The sequence below is a fragment of the Leptidea sinapis genome, chromosome 5, assembly GCF_905404315.1.
Source record: "Leptidea sinapis chromosome 5, ilLepSina1.1, whole genome shotgun sequence".
Taxonomy (NCBI): Eukaryota; Metazoa; Arthropoda; class Insecta; order Lepidoptera; family Pieridae; genus Leptidea; species Leptidea sinapis.
This window is the reverse complement of record NC_066269.1, coordinates 2,483,522-2,509,735: the sequence shown is the minus strand read 5'-3', so window position 1 is coordinate 2,509,735 and position 26,214 is coordinate 2,483,522. Positions and strand designations below refer to the sequence as shown.

General features: G+C 37.7%; 1 protein-coding gene across 3 annotated transcripts in view; it reads right to left on the bottom strand.

The window, feature by feature from the left end:
- The window catches only part of LOC126964635 (neuropathy target esterase sws), a 63,770-nt gene extending 43,789 nt beyond the window's left edge, over positions 1–19,981 (bottom strand). For all 3 annotated transcript variants that reach the window (XM_050807861.1, XM_050807860.1, XM_050807862.1), the window contains exons 1-5: positions 19,763–19,981; positions 11,844–11,925; positions 7,219–7,427; positions 1,711–1,897; positions 1,086–1,231 (exon numbers count right to left, since the gene is read on the bottom strand). In XM_050807861.1, coding sequence (XP_050663818.1) covers positions 1,086–1,231; positions 1,711–1,897; positions 7,219–7,427; positions 11,844–11,925; positions 19,763–19,864 — 726 coding nt within the window. In that variant the 5' untranslated portion in view covers positions 19,865–19,981. The remainder of the gene's footprint in view (positions 1–1,085; positions 1,232–1,710; positions 1,898–7,218; positions 7,428–11,843; positions 11,926–19,762) is intronic.
- Between the last annotated feature and the right edge of the window lie 6,233 nt (positions 19,982–26,214).

Below are 26,214 nucleotides of genomic sequence, written 5' to 3'. Positions count from 1 at the left end.
AAATATTTGAATTTTGAATTTAAATGAAAATAAGGGACGAGACGAGCAGCACGTTCAGCTGATGGTAATTGATACATCCTGCCCATTACAATGCAGTGCCGCTCAGGATTCTTGAAAAACTCAAAAATTCTGAGCGGCACTACAATTGAGCTCGTCACCTTGAGACATAAGATGCTAAGTCTCATTTGCCCAGTAATTTCACTAGGTACGGCGCCCTTCAGACCGAAACACACTAATGCTTACACATTACTGCTTCACTTCAATGTGGCATGTTTTGAAAAAGATACATTATATTATGATAATTTTTTTAATAAACCTTTTCTCATTATTTACCCTCCCTAACATAAGACATACTTTATTTCTTACAGAAAAAGTTGACAACCCTAACAACGTCCTTAAACGTAAATTAATTGTGTTATAGTATACTTCTAATAATAACTTTGAACACGATTCATATACAAATAAAATTTGAAAAACAAAATTTTATGAACGATGCGGGATTCGAACTCTAACCAACTGAGCTAACCGTTCGAGTACCGCCTCGTTATAAAATTCTGTTTGCTTTGTTCAACTCTCAGGTTGTGGCTTCATCTACAGTATCTACTTTACAGTTGATAACCTGCTCAACCCCAATATTTGCATATAAGGAAATTGACTTGAGATGTCGCTCTTGTAAATCTAAACAATATGTTATGTTTAACGGCACGGAAGCCGGAGGTCGTGGGTTCGAATCCCGCATCGTTCATAAAATTTTGTTTTTCAAATTTTATTTGTGTATTAATCCTAGCAGTGAGGGTTATCACTTTAAAAACATGACATATTGTCACTATTCATATATTAGATGCAGCATCTTACAAACTAATTTATTTTGTATATTACAGCCATTGTAAAATACTCTATTGATTGAAAAGAGTGGCCGTTGAGTTTCTTTTATGTTCTTCTCGCGAGCTCTACTTTTTCCGAACATAAGGTAGATTCAGTAATTTAAAAGTAATATTTACAGTGACGATTCAAAAGTGCTTAGTTTAAGCGTAATTGAATAAAGCTTATTTGACTTTGACTTTTAAAAAAAAAGTATCAGGTACCGTTAAGACGTCGGTGAAGCTGAGCAGCGAGGTGACACTCTCGCCCGCTCGCACCACCTTGAGCGAGAGACTGCTGCCGTCCTGGTTGGTGATGTACACGTTGACACGCCCTGTCTGCACCACGTACACGTTCTCATCCGTGTCGCCTGTCAAAGAGAACATTATATTAAAATATGAGAAGATCCAGTAGAAATCACGGCGCCTCATTCATCCACCAATCAAAAGTCTGCTAAGTGCTAGCACTATTTGTGTAACGGTTTTTTTGATGTTATATTTCATTTGGCGCATTAGGGAATAATTAGCAGGGTGAAGTTTTACGTAGGTACCTAACTAAATATATGGATCATCTGGTATTCCAACTTGCGGCTCTAGAGTAAATGCTTCTGGTGGCACCGCTGAGCTAAACGTCCTCATACCGCATCGTTCATAAATCTAGATATATTACTACAACTACAAGATCTACTTTACAATTGATTGAGTTCACAACATAAATAGTTGCAATGCAGACCAAAAAGTTCTGCTTTTTTTATGCAAAAGGAGGACAAACGAGCGTACGGGTCAAGTGGTATTAAGTGATCACCGCCGCCCAGATTCAGTCATGTCCACATTCATTAACAGTGCTTACCGACTTTGAACAGGAAGGAACCCGCTGGGAGGTTCAATATCTCGGTATGTTTGCAGAGCATCAGGAACACGGGCTTCTCGAAGTGCCCGAACACTCTGATGCTGTGCAGCATATAAAGGGCGTCAGGTGGCACTCGGTCGTCGCTGGTCAGGTCTTCTTCCAGATATTCAGCAGGTGGTTCCAGTACCTGCGCGATATTGATGCATATTAAGCAATCACAGCTTATACCACACAAAAATATTTCTAAATTTTTCTTGTTTCTTGTTTTATTTATTTTAATTGAGGATCCTTTGCACCACAACGGCGCCTATATCTGCCGTGGAGCAGTAATGTGTAAGCATTACTGTGTTTTTTTTTTATGGAATAGGAGGACAAACGAGCGTACGGGTCACCTGGTGTTAAGTGATCACCGCCGCCCACATTCTCTTGCAACACCAGAGGAATCACAAGAGCGTTGCCGGCCTTTAAGGAAGGTGTACGCGCTTTTTTTGAAGGTACCCATGTCGTATCGTCCCGGAAACACCGCACAAGGAAGCTCATTCCACAGCTTTGTAGTACGAGGGAGAAAGCTTCTTGAAAACCGCACTGTGGAGGACCGCCACACATCCAGATGGTGGGGATGATATCCTAACTTGTGGCGTGTCGTGCGATGGTGAAATTCGGCGCCAGGAATCAGGTTAAACAGCTCTTCGGAACACTCCCCGTGATAAATGCGGTAGAAGACACACAATGAAGCGACGTCTCTACGCAACGCCAAGTGATCCAGCCGTTCACAGAGCATTGAGTCCCCGACAATTCTAGCTGCTCTACGTTGCACGCGGTCAAATGGATCGAGCAGATACTGGGGTGCACCAGACCAGAGATGACAGCAATACTCCACGTGTGGCCGGACCTGCGCTTTGTAGAGCGCTAGAATGTGGGCCGGCTTGAAGTATTGCCGTGCTCTATTGATGACGCCCAGCTTCTTCGAAGCCAATTTGGCTTTGCCCTCCAGATGGCCACGGAATTGCCAATCGCTCGCGATTTCGAGACCCAGTATTCCGATACTAGGCGCGGCTTTAAGAGAAGTGTTCTCGAAGAGCGGTGATGCGACAAATGAGGTTTTTTTAGTGGTAAACGCGCAAACTTGAGTCTTCTGGGGCTAAAAATTGGACAAGGTTCAATGTACCCCATTACGCGACCTTCTCGATAGAAGACACAAGTTTCTCCCGGCACTGGTCGACGATTTCCCGAGAGAGACCTGCATGGCCCGTGTATACGGCATCACCAGTGCTGTCATCTGCATAGCAATGCATGTTGGAGGTGTCCAACATATCATTGATATGCAGAAGAAATAGCGTAGGAGATAGCACACAGCCTTGGGGCACTCCAGCATTCACGGGCTTCGGGTTCGAGCAATATCCGTCGACAACGACCTGTATGCTACGCTCAGTGAGGAAGCTGGAGGTCCACTTGCACAAGCTCTCGGGAAGCCCAAATGATGGAAGTTTTGAGAGGAGCGCCTTGTGCCATACACGATCAAAGGCCTTCGCTATATCCAGGCTAACTGCCAGGCCTTTCCCCTTGCTTTCAATAGCCGCCGCCCATCTTTGTGTTAGGTATACCAGAAGATCACCTGCCGACTGTCTATGGCGAAAGCCGTACTGTCGGTCGTTGATCAACTGGTGACCCTCTAGGTATACTAAAAGCTGGTGACTAATTATGCTCTCCATGATTTTGGAGAGCAGGGAGGTGATAGCAATAGGCCTGTAGTTCGCCGGATCCGAACTGTCTCCTTTTTTTTGGATCGGATGGACAAGGGCTGACTTCCATGAGTCAGGGACTACGCCTTTGGAATAAGAGTGCCGGAATAAACGCGCTAACACCGGCGTCAACTCAGGGGCACACGTTCTAAGCACGATTGGAGAAATGCCATCCGGCCCGCTCGACTTCCTGACGTCTAACGAAAACAGTTTTCTGTCTGAACTGTACTTCAGGCATAGAGCTCTGACACCGCGGGATGGTCGGCGGTGTTTTTCCGTTGTCATCAAGAGTCGAGTTGGAGGCGAAAAGAGCGCACAGGAGCTCGGCTTTCTCTTTTTCCGTATGGGCCAGGGTGTCATTCCTCATGTGCAACGGCGGCATGGACGGCTGGTTGAAGTTACCAAGAGCAGCTTTCGACAACGACCAGAACTTGCGTGTTCCGGTCGGGTAACTGGAAAGCTGCTCGCCGATTTTGACGACGTGCTTAGACTTCGCACGGGCGATTTGCCGCTTAAAAAAATCTGGAGGCACGGTTATATTTCCTCTTCAGAACTTTGCAGTTCGGATCCTTTGTGCCCAGCGCCGCAACCCAAGTTCGATACGCCTGTTTTTTGCAGTCAGATGCTGCTTTAACTGACGCATCGAACCAGGGCTGTGATCTGCCACCGATCGGTACTACAGAGCTTGGTATAAAAATATCCATGCCCTGCAGTATCACATCGCCTACTGCAATGGCGCAGGCACTAGGATCATCCGAAGGGAAACAAACCTTGCCCCACGGGTAGGATGCAAAAAAGGAACGCATCCTATCCCAATCTGCTGACTTGTAGTGCCAAATGCGGCGGGTCGCTGGTGGTCTGCGACGTTGGCGTCGGATAGGCACTACACTCCTGACCAGGCAATGGTCGGACGTTCCGAGAGGGGCGTCGACAAAGACCTGGTAACCATCGGGATTTGTAGTCAGCAGAAGATCTAATAAGGACGGCATGTGGCTATCCACATCCGGGAGCCGCGTTGGCGACTAAACCAATTGGGACAGACCATACGCCAATGCAAAATTATGCACAGATCGCCCTGCGTAGTCTGTGGTACGTGATCCAAGCCATTCGGCATTGTGCCCGTTGAAATCACCCAACACCACGATTTCATCGGAGGTGATCTGTGCAAGCACGACGTCAATTGCCGCTTGAACGCAGCCTATGAGATGATCGGTTTCTGCGTTACCACTATGGGACCTGTAGACACACGCATAGATACGGACGCGGTCATCTAAATCTACGCGGAGCCAGAGAGTAGACAGGTCCCTACCCTCAAAATTGCCGAAACGGCGACAACAGATATCCTCCCTAACGTACACACATACCCCGGCATGAGGCAAAAAGTTGTGCTCAATTTTGTACCCGGGGTACGTTAAATATGACGTATCGCTAGGTCGAGATATCTACGTCTCCGTAAGGAAACACAAGGCCGGCTGCGCCGTCTCAAGGTGGTGGTGGACGGCGATTAAATTGGAGTGAATTCCCCTGATATTGCAAAAGTCCACGTTGAGCGTGGAGCGGGGTGCCGTGGTGTTACTGCCTCGTTTGTCCTCGGTCATGCGCGGTTCTGTGCCCACCCCAGAATACGAAGGGCGGCCCGAGCGAGAGTGCTCGGGGAGGGATTCTCCGGCTCTGGTAGAGCCGGTACCCTCCTGGGGTAATATCTTTTTACGGACCGCTCTCATAATTTGTGGGGGGGAAGGGATGGCCTCCGGTCCTCGACACTAACCTATGCGAAACATAGCGGCACTAGGCCGCTACTTCACGCCGGTTTCGGTCTGAAGGGCGCCGTAGATAGTGAAATTTTTGTTTTTTCAATCATCTTTAGCAGCACTACACTGTAATGGGCAGGGCGTATCAATTACCATCGGCTCAACGTCTCGTCCCTTATTTTCATTAAAAAAAAATTAAATGTTAATTTCCCCTATTAAATTTATTTTATTAAATATTATTATATTATTATAATATTATTATTATATTATATTTTATTATTTATTTTTTTTATTTTTATCTTTAAAATATGACAAACACGTCGTAAGTAAATTGATTTTATCACGAACCTTGAAACAAAAACATTCTAACGTTTCTACCAGTTATCTCAAGTACTAAGCGATATCATACCAAACAACACACACATACTATTTCAAGCTTATCGCATATCGTATCATCAATTCTCTACACATTGTGATTTACTTGAACATTTTGGAGAAAACATCCATTCGAAGTTCAAACGCCCGAGCCTAAAACGTCATATGACGTCACATCAATGTCTACCAACATCAAATAAGACAGTCATGCCCAATCAGCTTTGCATCACGCGCATTCAACTCTGCGCTCACACGCACATAATCCGGCACAAACACGCAATCGGGTGGATTCGCACTCACGCACACTCGCGGAGAATACGTGCCGCTGTGGTGCACGCCGCGCCGCGTGGATGCCACGCCCGCACATTTCTTTGTTCATTTCTTTTTAAAGAAACAAACAAAAATGGGAAAGTGAAGTAAGCAACATTTAAGAAAATAGCAAAAAATGCCATATTATCTTAACCGACTTCAAAAAGGGACGTGGTACTTAATTCGCCGGTATTTTTTTATGTTTATTACCTCAGAAATTTCGACTGGGTGAACGGATTTAGATGCTTCTTTTTTGTTCGAAAGCTGGTGCTTCCCGTGTGGGACAATTTGGTGTTGATCTCACAGTAGCATCGATGAGAAAACCATAAAAGTCTTAAATTTACTATAAGTAAGCGAGCGACAAATGGACGAATAACTCAATAAATATCGCGCCAACCGATTTCGATGATTCTTTTTTATTACAAAAGATATATATACTTTGAAGGTAGTTTGGTGAGAGTTTCGTTAGGATCTGATATGGATCCATGGCATAGTAACGGAACTCTTCAATTTCAAGGAGCAAATTAACGATACTCGGCCGATTTTTTTTTTATGCTATCCGGATATTTGAGTTATAGTGAGTAATTATCGTGGTCGAATATGATGAGCAATGAAACTCCTTAAGGACTTACAGTAAGGGTGCGATCTGTGGCAGAATTTCTGTCTGTAATCAAATTGCAATGCGTTTACGTTAATTGTTGCATTGCAAAATTTTGTAAGTCTGCACATATTTAGACAAATTATTAGTTTACTTCAAATTCACTAAAAATAAAAAATAAAATTTACAAGAAAACAACCGACTTCAAAAAAAACTGTTCCAAAACAAAAGATATTATAATATGCACTAAAAAGTAAAACATATCTGCGTATTTTTCCACAATTCAATTAAAATAATTCTAGTTACTTTTGGAGTCGGTGCCAAGGTAGGTTTATATTTAAAACTAATTGTAACCAGAATTAGATTAATAAGATTACGCAATTATTTTACTTTTTAGTGCTTATTATATCTACGTATGTTCTTAGTGCATATTAACTATTTTGTAATAGTTTATTGTTTATTTTTTTAACATTTATAACGGAAAGCGGACCTATCACTATGGAAAGGGAGTAAAAGATAGCAGACTATCGAGTGATCATGAAATGATTGTCATTTCTATCTTCCAGACAATGTTCGAATTCCGATTATTATCTTTAAATCAGATTACGTTAAATTAATATCTATAGATAATTTTCGGTCACAACATCAAAAGAAATCTTCCTACGAGGTTCCTTAAAAGTTGATAATAATGAGTATGAATAATAAATTACCCACAGGACTTATATAACCCTACCTTCAACTGCTCCGGGGCGCTCTCCTTCTTCAGCTGCAGTAATTTCCTCGCGAACCTCATCACAGCGCGCCTCTTCTTGCCCTGCCCGGAGTTGGAGATGGACTTCACTTTCCTCAGCATTCTCCGTCCGTAGAACAGCATCTTGTCCCGTTTGCGGAAACGTTTCGCTGGCTCTCCCGCCGCGTTTGCGCCTGTTGCTCCTGTAATTTCTGTAAGAGAAAGAAAGTGATGGTTTCATGAATTGAATACCAATTGCTATTACTCTATTTCGTTCGTTTTTATTTATTTTTTTATATAGTTTATTATAAGTATATTGTGTGAATACACATATGTCTTTATAAATTTGAATATATGCGAATGGTATGAATATAAATACAGACATAAAGGTCAAAACAAGGAACTAAACTAGCTGACCCGGCGACATTGTTCCGCCTTAGAGGCAATAAATGAGCAGAGAATTTTGAATTTTATAAATTTCAATTTTGTATTAGGATAATAAATATAGGTAGTTAAAAAAAATCTAGTATTTGAAGGATTCTTCATTGGCCATGTTTTTTTTTGTACTCATCAGTGAAGCACCTTGTGGTAAATGACGATACATGGCCCATGGAGGTCTCCGCAGTAAATTTCCATGGGTAGCGTTTGAAATACTTGCTGTCGACAATGCAAGGTGATTGGGGATTGATGGCGCCACATGGTCCATGTATCATATTTGTAATTACAACATCATTTAGGTCTGGATGATTGAGAATCTCGGCACATATGATATCATCTATTTGGTCTGGTTGAATTCTATCCATGAGAATGTGTCCGTGTGGCAAGCTTCGTAATAGCCTTTCATTCACAATGTTTTGAACCCTAGTTGCATTACGGCTTTGTCGGGAAAGGTTTTATCATATTCGTCGCGGAATTGTTAATGATTATATTTGTACAATGACGTAATAGAAACTCTAAAGAAACACATCAACCGGTCAACTTTAACAACATGACGTACGCTGTTAGTTGTGTTTTGTTACTAATGTAGTGTAAAACTTCATTAAAATCTTTCTATTGTCGAGATTTCATGAGAATGTCAATCCAAACAAAATATATGAGAAAATTAATATTGTTTACAATAATAATTTCTTTTTCGTGATTTTTTCGATATTTTAATACTTATTATCCTATTTCGGAGTAAGAGAAATACAAAAAATCAAACATCATAAAAATTGGTCTAGCTGTTCTTGAGTTATAAATGGTGTAACTAACACGACTTATTTTTGTATATATAGATGAGATATTTTAAAAGCAAATCAAAAGTTCTTCTTACAATAATTATTTATGCCTAGTCACCGAATCTCAGAGCAGTGACCAAGATCAAAGAGTATATTCAACTTATAGAATACTAAATCGCAATCAAAATATACTTCGTTATTTTTTGAGTAATGTCCCTTCTGGAATTAGTACCAAAATGTATGGACAATGCGGGATTCGAACCCACGCCTCCGTTATTCTTCAAACTGCAGGATCTAAACAATTAAGATTTCAAATCCTAGATGGATGGATGTATGCAGATGGAGCCACAACCTGAGAGTTGATCAAACATACTAAGATTAACGGATCATGCGTCATGTGGACGGTGGGCTTAGTTGGTAAGAGCGCTGGGACGTAACCAGTGAGGCGCGGGTTCGAATCCCACATCGTCCATAAATTTTGGTACCAGTTAAATATGTATATTTAATTTCAGAAATGAGGGATATAACAAAGTAAATTTTGATTACTATTTAGTTCTTATTTGACCTTTATGTAAATTTAACTGTAATTAATGATACCTACCACTCGTATACATACATAAGATTTTAAAAAGAGCATTGTTCTTGAGTTTTTTGTCGATTTTCTCACCATAAGCAGTTTTATGAATAGCGTTAAAAATTAAAAAATAACAATTAAAAGGTTTTGTTTACAAACACAAAGGATATGCTCACATTCAAATTTTTATGCAAAATTGGATATAAAAATTAATTATTCAAAGTCAAAATCGACCACTATCACCCGTTATTAAGAAAAATGCTTGCAAACTCACTATAGTAATCTTTACGAAACATTTTTAAGCGACTTCAAATAAGGAGGAGTTCCCAATCCATTCCAAATCGTCGGTATGTTTTTTTTATGTTTGTGATCTAATTAATTATGTAATCTAATTCTAGTTACGATTATTGTAATTTTTGGAGTCGGTGTCATTCAAGATAGGTTTGTAACTACATACATAGTTATAGGTGAGATGTGCTTGAGTCGTGAGGAGGCGAGAGGCGAGAGCGGGGCCGCGGCGGAAGGACACCGATTCCAAAAATAACAATAATCTTAACTTGAATAAGATTAATTAATTAGATTGTATAACAATACGCAATTATTTTCATACTTTTTAGTTCATATTATATCTATTGTTTTGGAATAGTGTTTTGGAAGTCTAAAGCTTTTTTTTGTGGCTTGAGTGGGCATCATAAGTTTATGTTACCTCCTCGTATTCATAAATTTGTTATTCTTAATAATGACCTTTTTTACGTTTATTTACAGTGTTTACGAATAGTATTTTCTTTGATTAACGCGAGTGTTACACATTTAAATGAAACACTTTTTAAAAGATTGAAACGCGTGTAAATGTAACTTTAGTTTGCGTAAAAATTACATTTTTATTATTATTTTTGTTAACCCGAGCAGTTAGCAGTCCTCCTGAAAAAGAGATCTGGAAAGGTCTTGAAACGTCGGGTTACCTAAAAAAATAATAAAAATGTAACTTTTCCACAAGAACTAATGTAAAAACATATTTAATGACCACGCGTTTTAATCTTTTAAAAGTGTTTTATTTAAGTGGTTACGTAGTTTACTTAATGACGCTTTTGCGCATTTGTTTTTGTAATGGAAAAATATTTACCACACTTTTTATCGTGGCTTGAGTGGACATCACAAGTTTATGTGAGCTCCTGGTATTAATAAATTATGTAGAACTATCACCTTTTTTACGTTTTTTTACAGTGCTTACGTAGTTAATTGATGACGATTTTGCACACTTGTTTTTGTAATGGAAACATATTTAGACTATTTACAAATAGTTTTGTAAATTAACGTAAATATTTTTTTTTCATTTTCATTTACAAATGCCTTAAAGTACGGCCTATAAATAATATATATATATAAAATAGCCCTCTTCTGCAGCACTAAAATTGTATAAATATAATGAAAAGGCATAAAAGGCATTTATTTTCTCAAAATTGATTCCTTTAGAATTATTTTTGATGTCATTTCTAATATACTAGATACTACTACAGCTTCGGAAACAAATGGCGCTCTTAGAGAGAAGAAGCGGCGAAAGAAACTCTCCCAGCATTCCTTTTCAATAAAAATATACAATATTGTACAGTCATTTCTATCGCTATAAAATAATCATAATCTAGTCCCAGGCTGTCCGATCACTTAGATATTCAGCTGTGGAGTAATAGGATTTACGACAGAGCCATTTTTTTTATAAAACATTTAAATTTATAGATAATGCCTGAACAGTGGCTGGGACTTTATACATAAAAGTGTATACATTTACCCTTAAAGCTATTATGTATATTATGAAGCCTACTAGAATTAGTTACAAGCAATCCCTTATTTCTAGTGTTATAATAATGAAAATCACTAATAAGAGCAAAATGATTATATCAAGTGACTTAATAAGGTCAAAAAGTATAATAAAACTGAATATTAAGCTGTGAGATTTGTCAAATATAAACGAACGTAATAAAAATCTATAAAATTACGAGTAATTTTTTTTACGGCACTCGTGCCGTGTCTGCATGATACATTAATCATTAATTGAAATTATACACCTCAAGCAACAAGCGAAGTGAAAAAATACTTTTTTGCATTTTTGTTTCGTTGTCGGTAACGTAGGTATCATTTTTCATTGTATCAATCCTATCGTTTCACATACAAAATTTTATAATAATATAATATCTACAAAAATCATTCCAGCTCGTAGAAAAATAATATTAAATTATTAAGATTTTCGTGAGATATTATAAACTTTATTTATTTATGGTACCGACTAACTTTTTTTTTATGGAATAGGAGGACAAACGAGCGTACGGGTCACCTGGTGTTAAGTGATCACCGCCGCCCACATTCTCTTGCAACACCAGAGGAATCACAAGAGCGTTGCCGGCCTTTAAGGAAGGTGTACGCGCTTTTTTTGAAGGTTCGGACTGTTCAGAGGTCCTTCATCAGGATGAGTGTAGTGAGTTCGCGTCTCTAAACACGGGACATCACTGGGGAATGATCCGATACTAGACGGTATCAACTCCGACAAACCGTGAGTAAAGCCGTTTAAATTAAATAAAACATAATATTGTTGAATTCAAGTCATTAATTCTGTAGTTAATGTCGACAAATTAAATTAAGTACTTCTGCAATATTATATCGAGTCACAAAAAAAGGCTTAAATATATTAGTCATATAATTAAAATTGTTGTAGAATGAGCTTAGGATTATCATTAGAGGTACATACACATAAGATCAATGACTATATAATGTACAATTCACAGTTTTTCATTTTCAATGCTCAGAATTTATCCTATAGATATTACAGAATAACTTGAACTTACCTTTTGATCGCCATTTTTTGTAATAATAGAAGAATATGACGAGAAACGAAACCAGGACGCAGCCACAAAATGACCACAGCAACTGAAACAATAGAACATATTGGATGAACTCAGAAGTGGGATAAAATTTTAATTTTACATTTTTATTCATTACAAAGTCAAATCTATCTAGCGCGTTGGATTAGCCTAAAGGGACCTAAGGTCATTTTCAGCTCATCTTCCTATCTTCTCACTTTTCAAGTGTTTTCCTCGTCTCCTATGCCCATCTCTTGGGTACCAGACAGACACGTGTTTGCTCAATTTTTCTTGCTGAGGAAATGTCCAGTCCATCTCCATTTTAGTTGATACGCAATAGGATGTCTGTTTGTTTTGATTTTTGTCTGATGTCTATATTTCTGACTTTGTCTTTTAACTTTAGCGCTAGAATACTCCATAGCTCTCTGATATTTTGCCAGTTTGTCTCTATGAGTTTATGTCAAAGCCCAGGTTTCATAGCCATATGTGATGCAGGGGAGAATACATGTGTCGAATGCCTTTTTTTGATCTATATTGCTAGTTCTTTTTCCATGCTTTTCCCAATTTTTTTTATCAATTTCTTTCGACAATTGGTCGCTTGGTGATACAATTTGACCCAGATACATGTATTCCTTCACATATTCGAGCTTTTGTCCATAAAAATGCTCGAATATGTAAAATTAAAGAGTATTATATTAGAATTCATATTTAGTTAACTGATGAAAGGCAAAACACTAAACGCTCACAGTGTCCTTGACACGCACACGTGTATAGAACTGACAGACAGTGAAGCAACAAAGGATAATACTTTATCAGTACACTCATGTGCTGCGGTCACACTACCTTAACGTGTTAACTACGCCATGTTAGCGCATTATTGCATTATTTACCCCTTACATTTCCTCGGCAAAGTAGTCTAATGTCAGAATACACGTCTACCACCCATTAACAAACAAAGCCTGGAAACCCACTGGGACTTTTTTTAATCTTCAAATTGTACATAATTCTTTATGTCGCTATGTGGCGATCGCGCCATTCCCAAAGCATACCTTATAATTCCTCGGAAAGTGATGTGGTTAAATCAAATCAAATAATATCAATACCACTTTAATCATTTAGGTCAAATACAGATACGAATGTCAAAAATAATACGATTTACCATTTACCACCACCTCGGAAAATGTTGAACTTTAATAATCTGAAAGTGAAAGAAGAAAGAAGACAGCTTCCAAAACGTAAACATCAATTCATAAAATAAACACAAGAGTTATTGACCTAGATATTACAATTTAGAGTAGATTCATCAATCCATACACTCCGTAAATAAATTACGCGAGCATTCTATTAACGACTATAAGATTAACTGAATAAAGCAAAGTTTCCGATAGCAAGATCATCCAGAATCTACGACTACACTACCACATCCATTCCCAGTACAGTACAGTAGGGCACAGTATATGTATACGCTAAAGCAGTCTACCTGCTTATGTGTGCGTGCGTTACATCTAATGTTTGTACGTAATTTCCATACTCCTTTAGCTGATATATTATATACTGTGACTAGGGTTCTTCATGTGCGATTCAAGACCGCGGCCGGTGGTATTTCTTACTGCCCTATGCCACACTGATTGGGATTGTTAAGTCACTGACATAAATCGTGGTATGCACAGGTAAGGTTTGAGAGGAAACATAAGCAGCGATTTTTCCATAAAAACGTTCTCGACTCTTTACTTCTTGGTTTATAACTCTAGATCAGAATTGATTTTAAACAAAATCAATATCATCATTATCTATGTCTCTCTGTGTTACTTTTTTTAATTTTTGGGGCCATAAATGAGGCCATAAATGGGGTATTCAAATTCGACAACAATAAGGGAAAAAACCAAACAATCCGACACAAAATATCTTGTTCAGTTTCCAAAAATTCATTACGGTTGGTTAATTTTTCGCGGAGGAAAGTTTCGAGAACGAAACTCTGATTTATGAGTTTTTACTCATTCTTAATTCCGAAAACGGCCTCAGCTTATGTTGTATTATAACCGTTGCTATACTAAGGTAGTGTGGCCGTAGCATTACTGCTATTAACCGCAATGCGCAGCGATCGGAACTAAAAGAAATTCTTCCAACGTTAAATGGAAATCAGAGGACTTGCTGATAGTCAGATACGTTCCTATAACCCAATTCTTTAATAAATACTTTCTTAAAACCGATAACACAAATTTTCATCAACATTTCAGTTGAAAAACTGTTGAACAAAGGCCTCCCCAAAAATCCAACCTATGCCGACGATCTATACAGGATCATCGGCCCATATTGTATGGGGCCTGCTAACACAGCGGCTTCCAGTTACATTTTTTTTATGAAAAATGAGGACAAACGAGCGTACGGGTGTTAAGTGATCACCGCCACCCACATTCTCTTGCAACACCAGAGGAATCACAGGAGCGTCACCTGCCTGGAAGGTGTATGCGCTTTTTTTGAAGGTACCCATGTCGTATCGCCCCGGAAACACCGCACGAGGAAATTCATTCCACAGCTTTGTAGTACGTGGAAGGAGGTGAAGGATGGTGGGGATGATATCCTAACTTGTGGCGTGTCGTGTGAAGGTGGAATTCGGCGGCAGGAATCAGGTGAAACAGCTCTTCGGAATACCAATGATCCAGCCATTACATAGGCATATCGTATGATAAAACTGTTATTAATTTGTATTGAAAAGGTTTTTAAATTATGAATATTTTCCGAATCATTTACAATTAATGTAAAGTGCAAGTCAACTACGACTAGGGTTGCTCACCGCACTCTAAAATTTCATGTGGATATACACTGGCCTGCAAAAGTAAGTATCACACTTTTCAAATTAATTTTTTTTCTTAACTATAGAAGGTAGAGATTTAAGATTAAAAACGTTTTGTTGCAAATTTTATAGGCTTTAATTCTTAGAAACTACAATTATACATTAGCAACATTTTTAACTTAAAAAAGATAAAACAATGAAAATAGACATTTTTAGTTTAGTGTAAAAAAATTCAACTAAAATGTATTACATGTTATTTAATTTTTAATAACTGGTATTGCCTCCTCGAGCTCTGATTACAGCTTCGAACCGGTTTGGCATACTGAACACTAGGTTTCGGAGCAAATGTTGGGGAATATTCTCCCATTCTTCTACCAGGGCCTGCTTTAGTGCCCTGAGGGTAGTAGATGGTGGTCTGCGATTTCTCCCAAGCTCATCCCAGGCGTGTTCAATCGGGTTGAGATCAGGACTTCTTGATGGCCAAGCCATCACGCTGATACCGACCTCCTAAATATACTCTTGTACGATATGAGCCGTGTGTGGCCGGGCATTATTATGCATCAGCCTCGATCCATCACCCATATTTGCTAAATACGGCCCTGCATACTCATTGAGGATCTCTTGAGCATATCGTTGCCCAGTGAGGGTGCCATTTTCTATGACTACTAGCTCTGTGCGACCTTCTGAAGATATGCCAGCCCATACATGTACACTGCCTCCACCGTATTGGACTCTTTCTGAGATGCAGGCTTGAAGGTATCGCTCACCAAGTCGCCTGTAAACACTTCGCCTTCCATTAGAAGTGTAAAGGGAGAATCGAGACTCATCTGCAAACAAAATTCTTGACCATTCTTCTTCATCCCACTGCATGTGTTCACGGGCGTATCGCAGTCTCGCTAGTCCATGCTGTCTCTTGAGTTTTGGGCCACCGCTGGTCTTCGGGGTTTCAAATTTGCTTCAGCAAGTCTTCTTCTCACTGTACTGTCACTAATGCAGTCCCTCCGGGTCTGAAGTAGCTGTTGCTGGACTGCAACTGCATTTTGGTGGCGATTTCTTAACACATTAAGATTTGCATGCAGTGGAAACCACCAAAATGCAGTGGAAATAAGAAATAATTCTCGGGCACTGGTACACCTGGGTCTGCCATTACAAGGTCTCCTCAGATGGTGTCCAGTCTCTTCGTACCTTCGCTTTACCTTCTGGACCGTTCGTACCGTCACACCCACCATTCTTGCAGTGCGACGCATACTGATGCCTAGTTCCAGAAAAACCATGATCCTAGCACATTCTTCAACTGAAAGAGGCATGATAAATAAATGTTATGTGCTTTTTAGCATAAGTTTTTAAAACAAGACCCATCGATCTTGAAAAAAATTTAAAACAGAAAGAAAAATGTGAATGGTAAAATTGTAATTCGGAAACGTCCACTTCGAAAAAGGAATAGTTTTGTTTTTGATGTTTTTTTTCAGCCAATTCTTAAAAGAAGGTAACCGACTATAAAGTTTTTATGTACAAAATTAAATTCTCTTTGGAGTCCTTTTTATTTCGAAAGTATATCTTGTGAACTTAAAACGTTATCCCAATTTTAAAAGTGTGATACTTACTTTTGAAGGCCAGTGTAGTTTATAAAATATAACACAGAGTATGCTGAAGTTATTATTTATCCAATAGCAACTGAACAAAACCACAATCGATCACATAATAATTATTATATATTACTAGCTGACCCAGCAAACATAGAATTGTGATATAGTAATAAAAAAAAACAGTATTAAAAATTTTTGCGGTATAAAAAATAGATGACGACCGACTCTCAACCCTCCAAATACATCGTACATAAAATTTATCGTACTAAAATAATTATTGTGTTCGATTGCCATCTTGCAATTCTATTGCGTACATATCTGTGGATGGAATAGAATAATATTAAAATCGCGATACAAAAATACATGTTGATCGGAGACGGGTGAAAATTTTGAAGTTGTATGTATTTTTAATGCTGAATCATATAAAAATAATATTTAGGGGTGGGTGACTCTTGTCATTTAGGGGTATGAAAAATGTTAGTTAGATGTTAACCGATTCTCAGACCTACCCAATATGCACTCAAAATTTCATGCGAATCGGTCAAGCCGTTTCGAAAGAGTTTAAGTACAAACACCGCAACATGAGAATTTTATATATCTTATATATAAAATTCTCGTGTCACAATGTTCGTTCCCGTACTCCTCCGAAACGGCTTGACCGATTCTCATGAAATTTTGTGAGCATATTGAGTAGGTCTGAGAATCGGCCAACATCTATTTTACCCCTAAATGTTAAGGGTCCACACGAATTTTTTTTTTTTAATTTTTTTGACATTTTTTTTTAAAGTTGCTTGATTATGAGTCAGCATTAAAAAATACATACAACTTCAAATTTTCACCCATCTACGATCAACAGTTACTTTTGTATCGCGATTTTAATATCGGCAATACAACGTTTGCTGGGTCAGCTAGTAAGATATAATATGATACTCTCTTTTCTAAACCTGTTCTCATTATTTACTGAAACTTTTTACAGAAAAAATTGACAGCCCTAACTACGACCTTACACGTAAATTAATTGGGATACAGTATACTTCTAATACAACATTTTTATCTTATAAAGACTCGCACCCTTGAAACGTATCGGAAGTGTTGTTCTATTCCGCGGCGGTAAGGTCATCGGTTGGTGCGTTGTGACATTAGCGCGAGCAAATACTTGGCTGGTTTTGCAATTTCGCACGTTCGGCCCGAAACTGTCGTAACGCCTCGATATAATAGATTAGAAATTAATAGACGGATTCAAATGTTGTTTTACGAAAGAATTGGACCAAAAAGCTGCCGTTCATGACGTTTTATTATGAAAATAAGCATGGCGTTCAGCTGATGGTAATTCATACGCCTGCCCATTACAATGCAGGGCCACTCAAGATTATTGAAAAACCCAAAAATTCTGAGCGACACTACAACAGCGCTCGTCACCTTGAGACATAAGATGTTAAGTCTCATTTGCCCAGTAATTTCACTAGCTACGACGCCCTTCAGACCGAAACACAGTAATGCTTACACATTACTGCTTTACGGCAGGAATAGGCGTCATTGTGGTATACATATTAACTTAGCGGCATCCGGTGCAAAGGAGCTTACCATTGGTATTTTATGGAAAAGAAGGACAAACGAGCGTACAGGTCACCTCACCTGGTGTAAAGTGATCACCACTGGCAATTACATTCTCTTGCAATACCAGAGGAATCACAGAAGCGTTACCGGCCTTTAAGAAGGGTGTATAGTGTTAATGGTGTTTTTATTAAGATTCCCAATATTGCAAAGATCGGCTACAGTTGTTTTTTCCTTCTCAAATATAGATTTTTTTTTATGGAAGAATATGACAAACTAGCATACAGTATACCTGATGTTCAGTGATTACCACATGTAAATTTTATATTTTTGAAATTTTATCAGAGCATTAAGAATTAGTGCATTTTTTATACTTATAAATGAGAGTGCAATAAAGAATATAGGCTGAGTCTCTTCTCTTTTTCAGAGCGCCATTTGTTTCCGAAGCAGTGATTTAATTATTTTTTAAATTTATAGCCAAGGGCGAACATACGGGTTACATGATGTTAAGTGATTACAGAGGAATCACAGGAGCCTTGCCAGCGTTTAAGGAAATTGTACTCGATTTTTTTAAAGGTACCCATTTAGAAATATCCAGGAAACACAGAACAAGGAAGCTCATTCCACAGCCTGGTTATATGTGGAAGAAAGTCCCTTGTAAATAGCACTTTTGAGGAATGCCATACATGCAGATGGTGGGGATTGTGGCATGATGTGCAAAGGTGGATTTTGACGGAAGGAATTGGGTCAAACAGCTCTTCGGAACACTCCCAGTGAAAGATGTGGTAGAATACTACACACAGGGAATTGACATATCTACACCAGGTGTATATATGTATTATATTTGGCTTGGCACTGACTTAAAACCTATCAATAGGTAGCACATATAAATAATAGTGTTTTATTAATATTAAGGTTTGCATGAGAGGTGTATTAAATTAAATTTTTTGTTATTTGATACTTTTCAGTTTTTCATGTCGGTTTTTTTAAACATAGTTTTTTTTTTATTGGAAATTATAAACAATTGTGTTTTGAATAGTTAAATAAAATTTTAATTTATAATGATGAAATAGGTACTTTATATCTGCAAAATTACAAGGCCTGAAAAAGGCTATAGCAAACCTTTTCAAATGATTCAGTTTTTATTGTATATTTATAAATGTCTTGTAACATTGTCACATTAAACTACAAATGAGCTTCCTTCTCATGGAAAGATAAAATCTGCTGCATCTGCAAATACCAGAGGTCAAAATATGTATGTATGTACAGTGAAATGTTTTGCTGAAAAACACAATTCATGATATATGCTTTTAAAGACGCTGGAAGACCCCAGACTCTATCTATCTCAAGGGACCAGGCAGTCAATCAATCCTAAAATTCTTAATCTATTATTGACAAAAAGATATATATTTATACATTTTGTAAAGAACTGAATGAAAACTTAGAAAATGTTTTAATATTTGTCAATATTTTAACTTATCACAGGAAAAGTTTTAGTTCATCACAAATCCAACTTAAAGTACTCTACAAATAGAAAATTGATTGATTGATTGTAGTTTATTATATATAGGCTATTATACTAAATCAAAGTGAAACAATATTTATGGATATTCCATAATAAAACATAGCAACCACTCAGGAATAATTATAGAGAAACTTAAAATAAAAAAAATAGTATAATAAAGACCAGGAAAAACTGATAATTAAACATTAAAACGTTTAAATAATATATAAAAATATTTTCCCAAAATAAAATAACACAAAAAGTAGTTAAAAAACATCGTACCGCTTTTCACCTTACTCTTTTATATTATTGTGTATTGATGACGCTAATCAATTAATTCCAAGGATTTTATTGATCACAGGAAATCTATAAAATTAACGCAAGAAACTTGGTACATGAGAGATGCTAATGAAATGTAAAAATGTTAATATATCATTGAAGAACATTGAAAAATCAAATAACTTACTTGATTTTCTTGAAAACTATTAGACCACTCAGAAGTCCATGTTTTCACTGCGAACATGTCCGACTTCTCGTTTATATTATTTAGGAGACTCACAACATCCATGGCTATTTATTTATATACTTCGACAGAATATTTATTTTAGGAAATTTATTCGACAATCAACATCTCGGCTACAGCTATAATCAGCTGTTACGATATAATACAAACTTGAAACTACAAACAAAATTTAATTTTCACGAATGTCGAATTAACCAAAATTGACATTTCACGTCAGACAATGTCAGATGTGAAATGTCAATTCTGACGTCAAATACTCATTAGACAACTGTTGTTCTTTTTATGAGTTCACTGGTTCGCAAGTACCGTGCAGCCGGCAGCTTTGATTTTTCTTGAAGTCACTATTACACCAGTAACAAACTTCTTTGCACAGAAAACTAGGTGGATTCAACAGCTGTGCCTTTGATACATGAACACTAGGAATAGAACGCGAAATATTATCAATATATTACAAGAAACAGAGTTGCGGGGCTACATTTAATATAATTTATTATCAAACATCGTAAATTGTTCACTGTCAGATATATTTCTCTTATGCGGAAAATTTCATATATATCCTTTACTTACCAGCATTCATAACTTTCGGTCACATAGTTGGCCATTTGTGCGATCAAATTATCTTTCCGTCATTATATGCGGTACCTAGCTGCTAAAAAGCTGAGAAAGATGCCTGTCCAAGTAATCATTGTCTGTTTAAACATGTGTGAACAAAAGCTTTGGGTTGAGCCACCGTGTAAAATCATTCAAAAAAGGATATTACAATCGTGTCGCATTATTGTAGATCGGGCTAGTAGTATAGCTGCTAGCGAACGAGAATCAAGTACTGGCTTCAAGCTACTCCTTCGACTAATATAGGGACGTTTGAAGATAATGCTAGCCTTAATACCTACCTTAGAGCAGTTCCCCATACGTGCCGCTGCGTTGGCAACGTAAACAGTCTTGGTCACCATGGCTTAACTTCCTCCAATCTCTCCCGCCATGCCACCTTAAAAGACGTCATACGTCGGGCCTTTGCTACCGTCAATGTGCCGAATCCTAAAGCCGAATGGTAAGAAGCCTGATAGCATGACGTTGATTCTCTGGATTCGAGGAAGGCCGCTGTTGTGGGTTGAGACTTGCATGGAAACGCTAGCGCTTTCTCAAATTAGAAAATACATCTAGGGCGGCAGGTGCAGAAACTGCTGAAAATGTAGCGGAAGAAAAATGCTTTACTCGGTGATAGATACATATTTGCTCCCTTTGGCGACACATCGTCTCTTAGGGATCAGCATCGGCATAAAAACCCATAACAGAAAGAAGATTTCAATATGCCTGTTACACCAGGCCATCTCTTTAGTAATCACAAGCCCTTCAGCAGTATACGCTTACGTAGCAAAATAATATTTTCCAAAAATATGATAAATATTATATGTCAATATAATATGATAAACTCCCTTTAGCGTAGGCAGAAAAGAAAAGAGATTTTTATTTAGAAGTCTATATGCACTCGAAATACGAGTAACATCAGATACGGTTTTAAAGTTCTCGTCTGACATGCCTCTACTGTACTGCGCTTTAGACTCTTTTCTTTGTTTTTACAAATTTTATCTTATGTAGGTGGAGTAGAATTTCAGAGAAAAATTCCAGCTTGTAAATTTATTACTAGAACTTAACACCGTGTCATACATTAGTTGAATTCGATTACATATATGCTTCACAGCACTTTTTAATTTTTCTCACAATCAAGTGGCTACCCATGACAACTTTGTATGTAACGAGAGTGATTAGTAGGAAATAATACAATAATTGTGATGTCACCACTTCCTTATGAGATCTAGATAAAGTGTGCCATGTTAAAGATGTTTGGGAAATAGAAAGATCGATTGCGCCAATATTTTTTATTGGACCTGCGGACAAAGTAGGATCATCAAAATTCAGTACGCAAATATTTTGGGAATCAACAACAAAATTTCACTGCAATATGCAGAGATAAGATATATCCTAGATTATATATCTAGGAGATGATGAAATCTTCCATAATTAAAAGGTGGAGAGGAAGAAAAGTTATAAGATTGTGAGCTTAGTGGAGAGCTAAACACGATGCAAGATTATTGAAAGAAATAATACATATTATATTGTTTATATATGCTGCTACCACGGTAAAGTATCACCACAACAATCAGTAGTAGCATCTTTCAAATAATAAAATCCGTAACTTTTACAGGAGACTCTACCCAAATTCTCGATTAAATGAACGAGCATTATTCTTGTTTCCTTAATAAATAATATTTCTTAAAAACTATAGCTCTACAGTTCCATTATTGGTTTTTCAGCTGTTGGTGTCTGGATGAAAGCCTGAATCAAAGAGAATTTAAGCACTACGTTCAGCCTGAATGATAGCGGTTATAGGCAGATTTTTTAAATGCACAATTATGCAGTGCGGAAATGTTAGTCATTATTTAAATTTAAGGTCTCGTGATCGTAGCCGTTATTTGATTTAGTTATTGATCTCCAAATCAACTAACTCCATCTCGATCTCAAATAAATGGTATCGTTGGTTCTCTTCCAAGAGATTGGTCCTCTTCTCTTAAAGATTACCTAAGATATGTAAGAATTCATTCTATCAGAATATCATATGATAATTTTTTGTCAACAAATCAGCCTAACAAGGAGGCCAGTATTCATGGTATACTTCCTCGTAGCCTTAATTTCATATGAGGAGATATAAGCATTATTTTGTTTTGAATACATTAATCATTTACCTACATACCTGTTATAGTTTCCTCGAAAAAAAATATCCAAAGTTGTGTCTTAAAATTTCGTAACATTAAGCCGTACGTAGCCGAACTACCGTACGTAGGTACGATAGTTCTTCACTCTCTTTATGGAGAAATACATGTTTTAATGTAGCTTTCTGCTTATAAACTGATAAAGAAGTCGTAAGACATTAATTTAGGCGAACAACATTCACAAAATTGACCCTACAATCATTGCTTTGCAGAGTCTATATGCGAGTTTTTAATAAGCAATAACAGTTACTGGAAATAATCAGTTATTTATACAGTACGCATTGTAGCTGTCTTAATTATTATTAAGAATTTTTTCTGTTCATTTTGAGTGTTTATTTACTTTGAAACATGTTGAAATATATCTTTATTTACTTGACAAATTATCGTTAAATAAGTTTCAGTTGTTATTTTGTCCCAATATATCCTAGTTTGACATAAAATCTATTCTAAACACGGGGCCTCCCAAAATCAAGGCACACATTCAAATCGCTATCTTCTATGTGTGCGTGTCGGAAGGGAGTGGGGCTTAGTATATTGATCTGGGGTGCTACATTTTTGATCTGAAATATTTGATAGTAAATTATATTTTATATCTGAAATGTTTGATGGTAAATTATCACCGCAGTCCCTATTCTCTTGCAACATCCGAGGAACCACAGGAGCGTTACCGATCCTATAAAGCGTCGAATAAACGTATTTTATAAGTTATAATTATTTTATATATCTGAAATGTTTTATGGTAAAAATTATCACCGCAGTCCCTATTCTCTTGCAACATCCGAGGAACCACAGTAGCGTTACCGATCCTATAAAGCGTCGAATAAACGTATTTTATAAGTTATAATTATTTTATATATCTGAAATGTTTGATGATAAATTATCACCGCAGTCCCTATTCTCTTGCAACATCCGAGGATCCACAGGAGCGTTACCGATCCTATAAAGCGTCGAATAAACGTATTTTATAAGTTATAATTATTTTATATATCTGAAATGTTTGATGGTAAATTATCACCGCAGTCCCTATTCTCTTGCAACATCCGAGGAACCACAGGAGCGTTACCGATCCTATAAAGCGTCGAATAAACGTATTTTATAAGTTATAATTATTTAACATATCTGAAATGTTTGATGGTAAAAATTATCACCGCAGTCCCTATTCTCTTGCAACATCCGAGGAACCACAGGAGCGTTACCGATCCTATAAAGCGTCGAATAAACGTATTTTATAAGTTATAATTATTTTATATATCTGAAATGTTTTATGGTAAATTATCACCGCAGTCCCTATTCTCTTGCAACATCCGAGGATCCACAGGAGCGTTACCGATCCTATAAAGCGTCGAATAAACGTATTTTATAAGTTATAATTATTTTACATATCTGAAATGTTTGATGGTAAAAATTATCACCGCAGTCACTATTCTCTTGCAACATCCGAGGAACCACAGGAGCGTTACCGATCCTATAAAGCGTCGAATAAACGTATTTTATAAGTTATAATTATTTAACATATCTGAAATGTTTGATGGTAAAAATTATCACCGCAGTCCCTATTCTCTTGCAACATCCGAGGAACCACAGGAGCGTTACCGATCCTATAAAGCGTCGAATAAACGTATTTTATAAGTTATAATTATTTTATATATCTGAAATGTTTTATGGTAAAAATTATCACCGCAGTCCCTATTCTCTTGCAACATCCGAGGAACCACAGGAGCGTTGCCGATCCTATAAAGCGTCAAATAAACGTATTATATAATTTAATTATAACGATGCTGTAGTTTTACTGACTTAAAAGAAGAAGGACGTTGCCATTATTTTATTATTCTTTTATTTTACGTTTTCCACAGACATGTCCGAAGGAAATTTAGTATTTTCCTATGAAACAAGCCTGGGCCAAAACTCTCCATCAAATTGGGAGCCCACGGAGAATTTCACGGAAGACAGTCAGTGCAGGTCCAAGTGTAAGTCTAGTTTCTGTTTTTATTTTTATAATATAAAACGTATACACACTCACTATAACGAGAAGCTTTTTTCAAAATAAATTTTCTTTCGAATTTTCCAATTTTAGGACTGTAATCTGATGATGATATTTGTATTATTTTTGTTGACGAAATTTGGTAAATAAAAATAAGCGGTGTTGAAATACAGCGGTGCAAGAACAACGCCGCCAAGATAAGCGATAAGTAGAAACTCGAAACCCTTCAATTGTTCTAAGTGTGGGTCCTAACATCTGCGCCGCGCCGGCGCAATGAATTATGCTGTGAACACTGCTTATTTGAAATCACTTTTTGTAGTTGTAAATATCTAAATAAATACAATTTTTATGTTGCGTTACGTTTGAGTATTTTTATTGCATCACTTTGCGAAAAACTATAAATAATTATTGAAAAGTTTACCTTTGTCTTCTTGGCACTTCTTCTCTCGAAATAAGTTTTTGGCTTTGTTTGCTTAGATCGACTTCTATTGTGTTATATGACTTAACTGCTTACTGGGCAATATATTGAGCTACCACTCCATTTTCAGACATCTGGGATGCAGTCTACGACAGCGCCCTCCACCTCCACCAGCGGGCGGCGTATTTTGAAAGCTCGGCGGTAGCTGCCTCTTCGCGACGAGCATATTTATCAGCTTTTGGCGGATTCCGGCAGCGACCCCGATTCCGCAGAGGAGGAGGTGGAGGAGATGGAGGAAAAGATCGAAGTGGACGACGAGACTCTTCGTCAAAGAATACTCCGCTTACACCAAGGTGTAGAAGTGGTAGAGACAGGTGGCATAATTGGGAATGAAAGAGAAAAATTAGAGGAATTGTTTAATGAACCTATGAACGAGGAAATGAATGATTTGGGGGGGCAAAATGACCATGTCCGAAATGTTAGTAATGCTTTCCATTGGACGGAAGACTTTTCGAGTTTTTCCGGACGAAAGCAAACTTACCAGCGAAGTCCTGGTCTAGTATACGTTTCCGGCTACCCTGCCGATATATTCCTTAAAATTTGGGACGAGGATGTTATGACCCACATAACATCAGAGACAAATAAATATGCAAAGCGGCATATTGAGACATTCTCTAATCCCGCAATGAATGCCATTCTTCCAAAATATTTGGAGAAATGGAAATATGTGACGTTAGGAGTTTTGTACCGGTTGTTTGCTGTGTTTATTTATATGTCATTCGATCAACGTGCCGAGTTGGGGAATATTGGGAGACGGGCGTAATTGGGATGCCAGGATTCCGGCCGAATTATGAGCCGGAACAAATTTATGTTGTTAACAAGGTTCCTACACTTTGTTAGCGACATAGATAGTTCGGTTCATGGCTATGCACGGAAAATTTGCAAAGTGGCACCAATACTTGACCACTGCAATAAGATGTTTTCGGAATTATACATTCCCATGCAGCACATCTGCCTAGACGAGTCCTTGCTACTTTGGAAGGGTCGTCTAAGCTTTCGGCAATGTATAAGGTCGAAAGCTGCTCGTTTCGGCAGTAATCTTTCGACTTGTGCGAGTCTGCCACCGGCTATATGCTCAGGAGCAAATTGTACACCGGCAAGGATATGTCCATGCACCCAGGACCAGTTCATGGGTTCACTAACACAACTGCCAAAGTTGTATTACAGC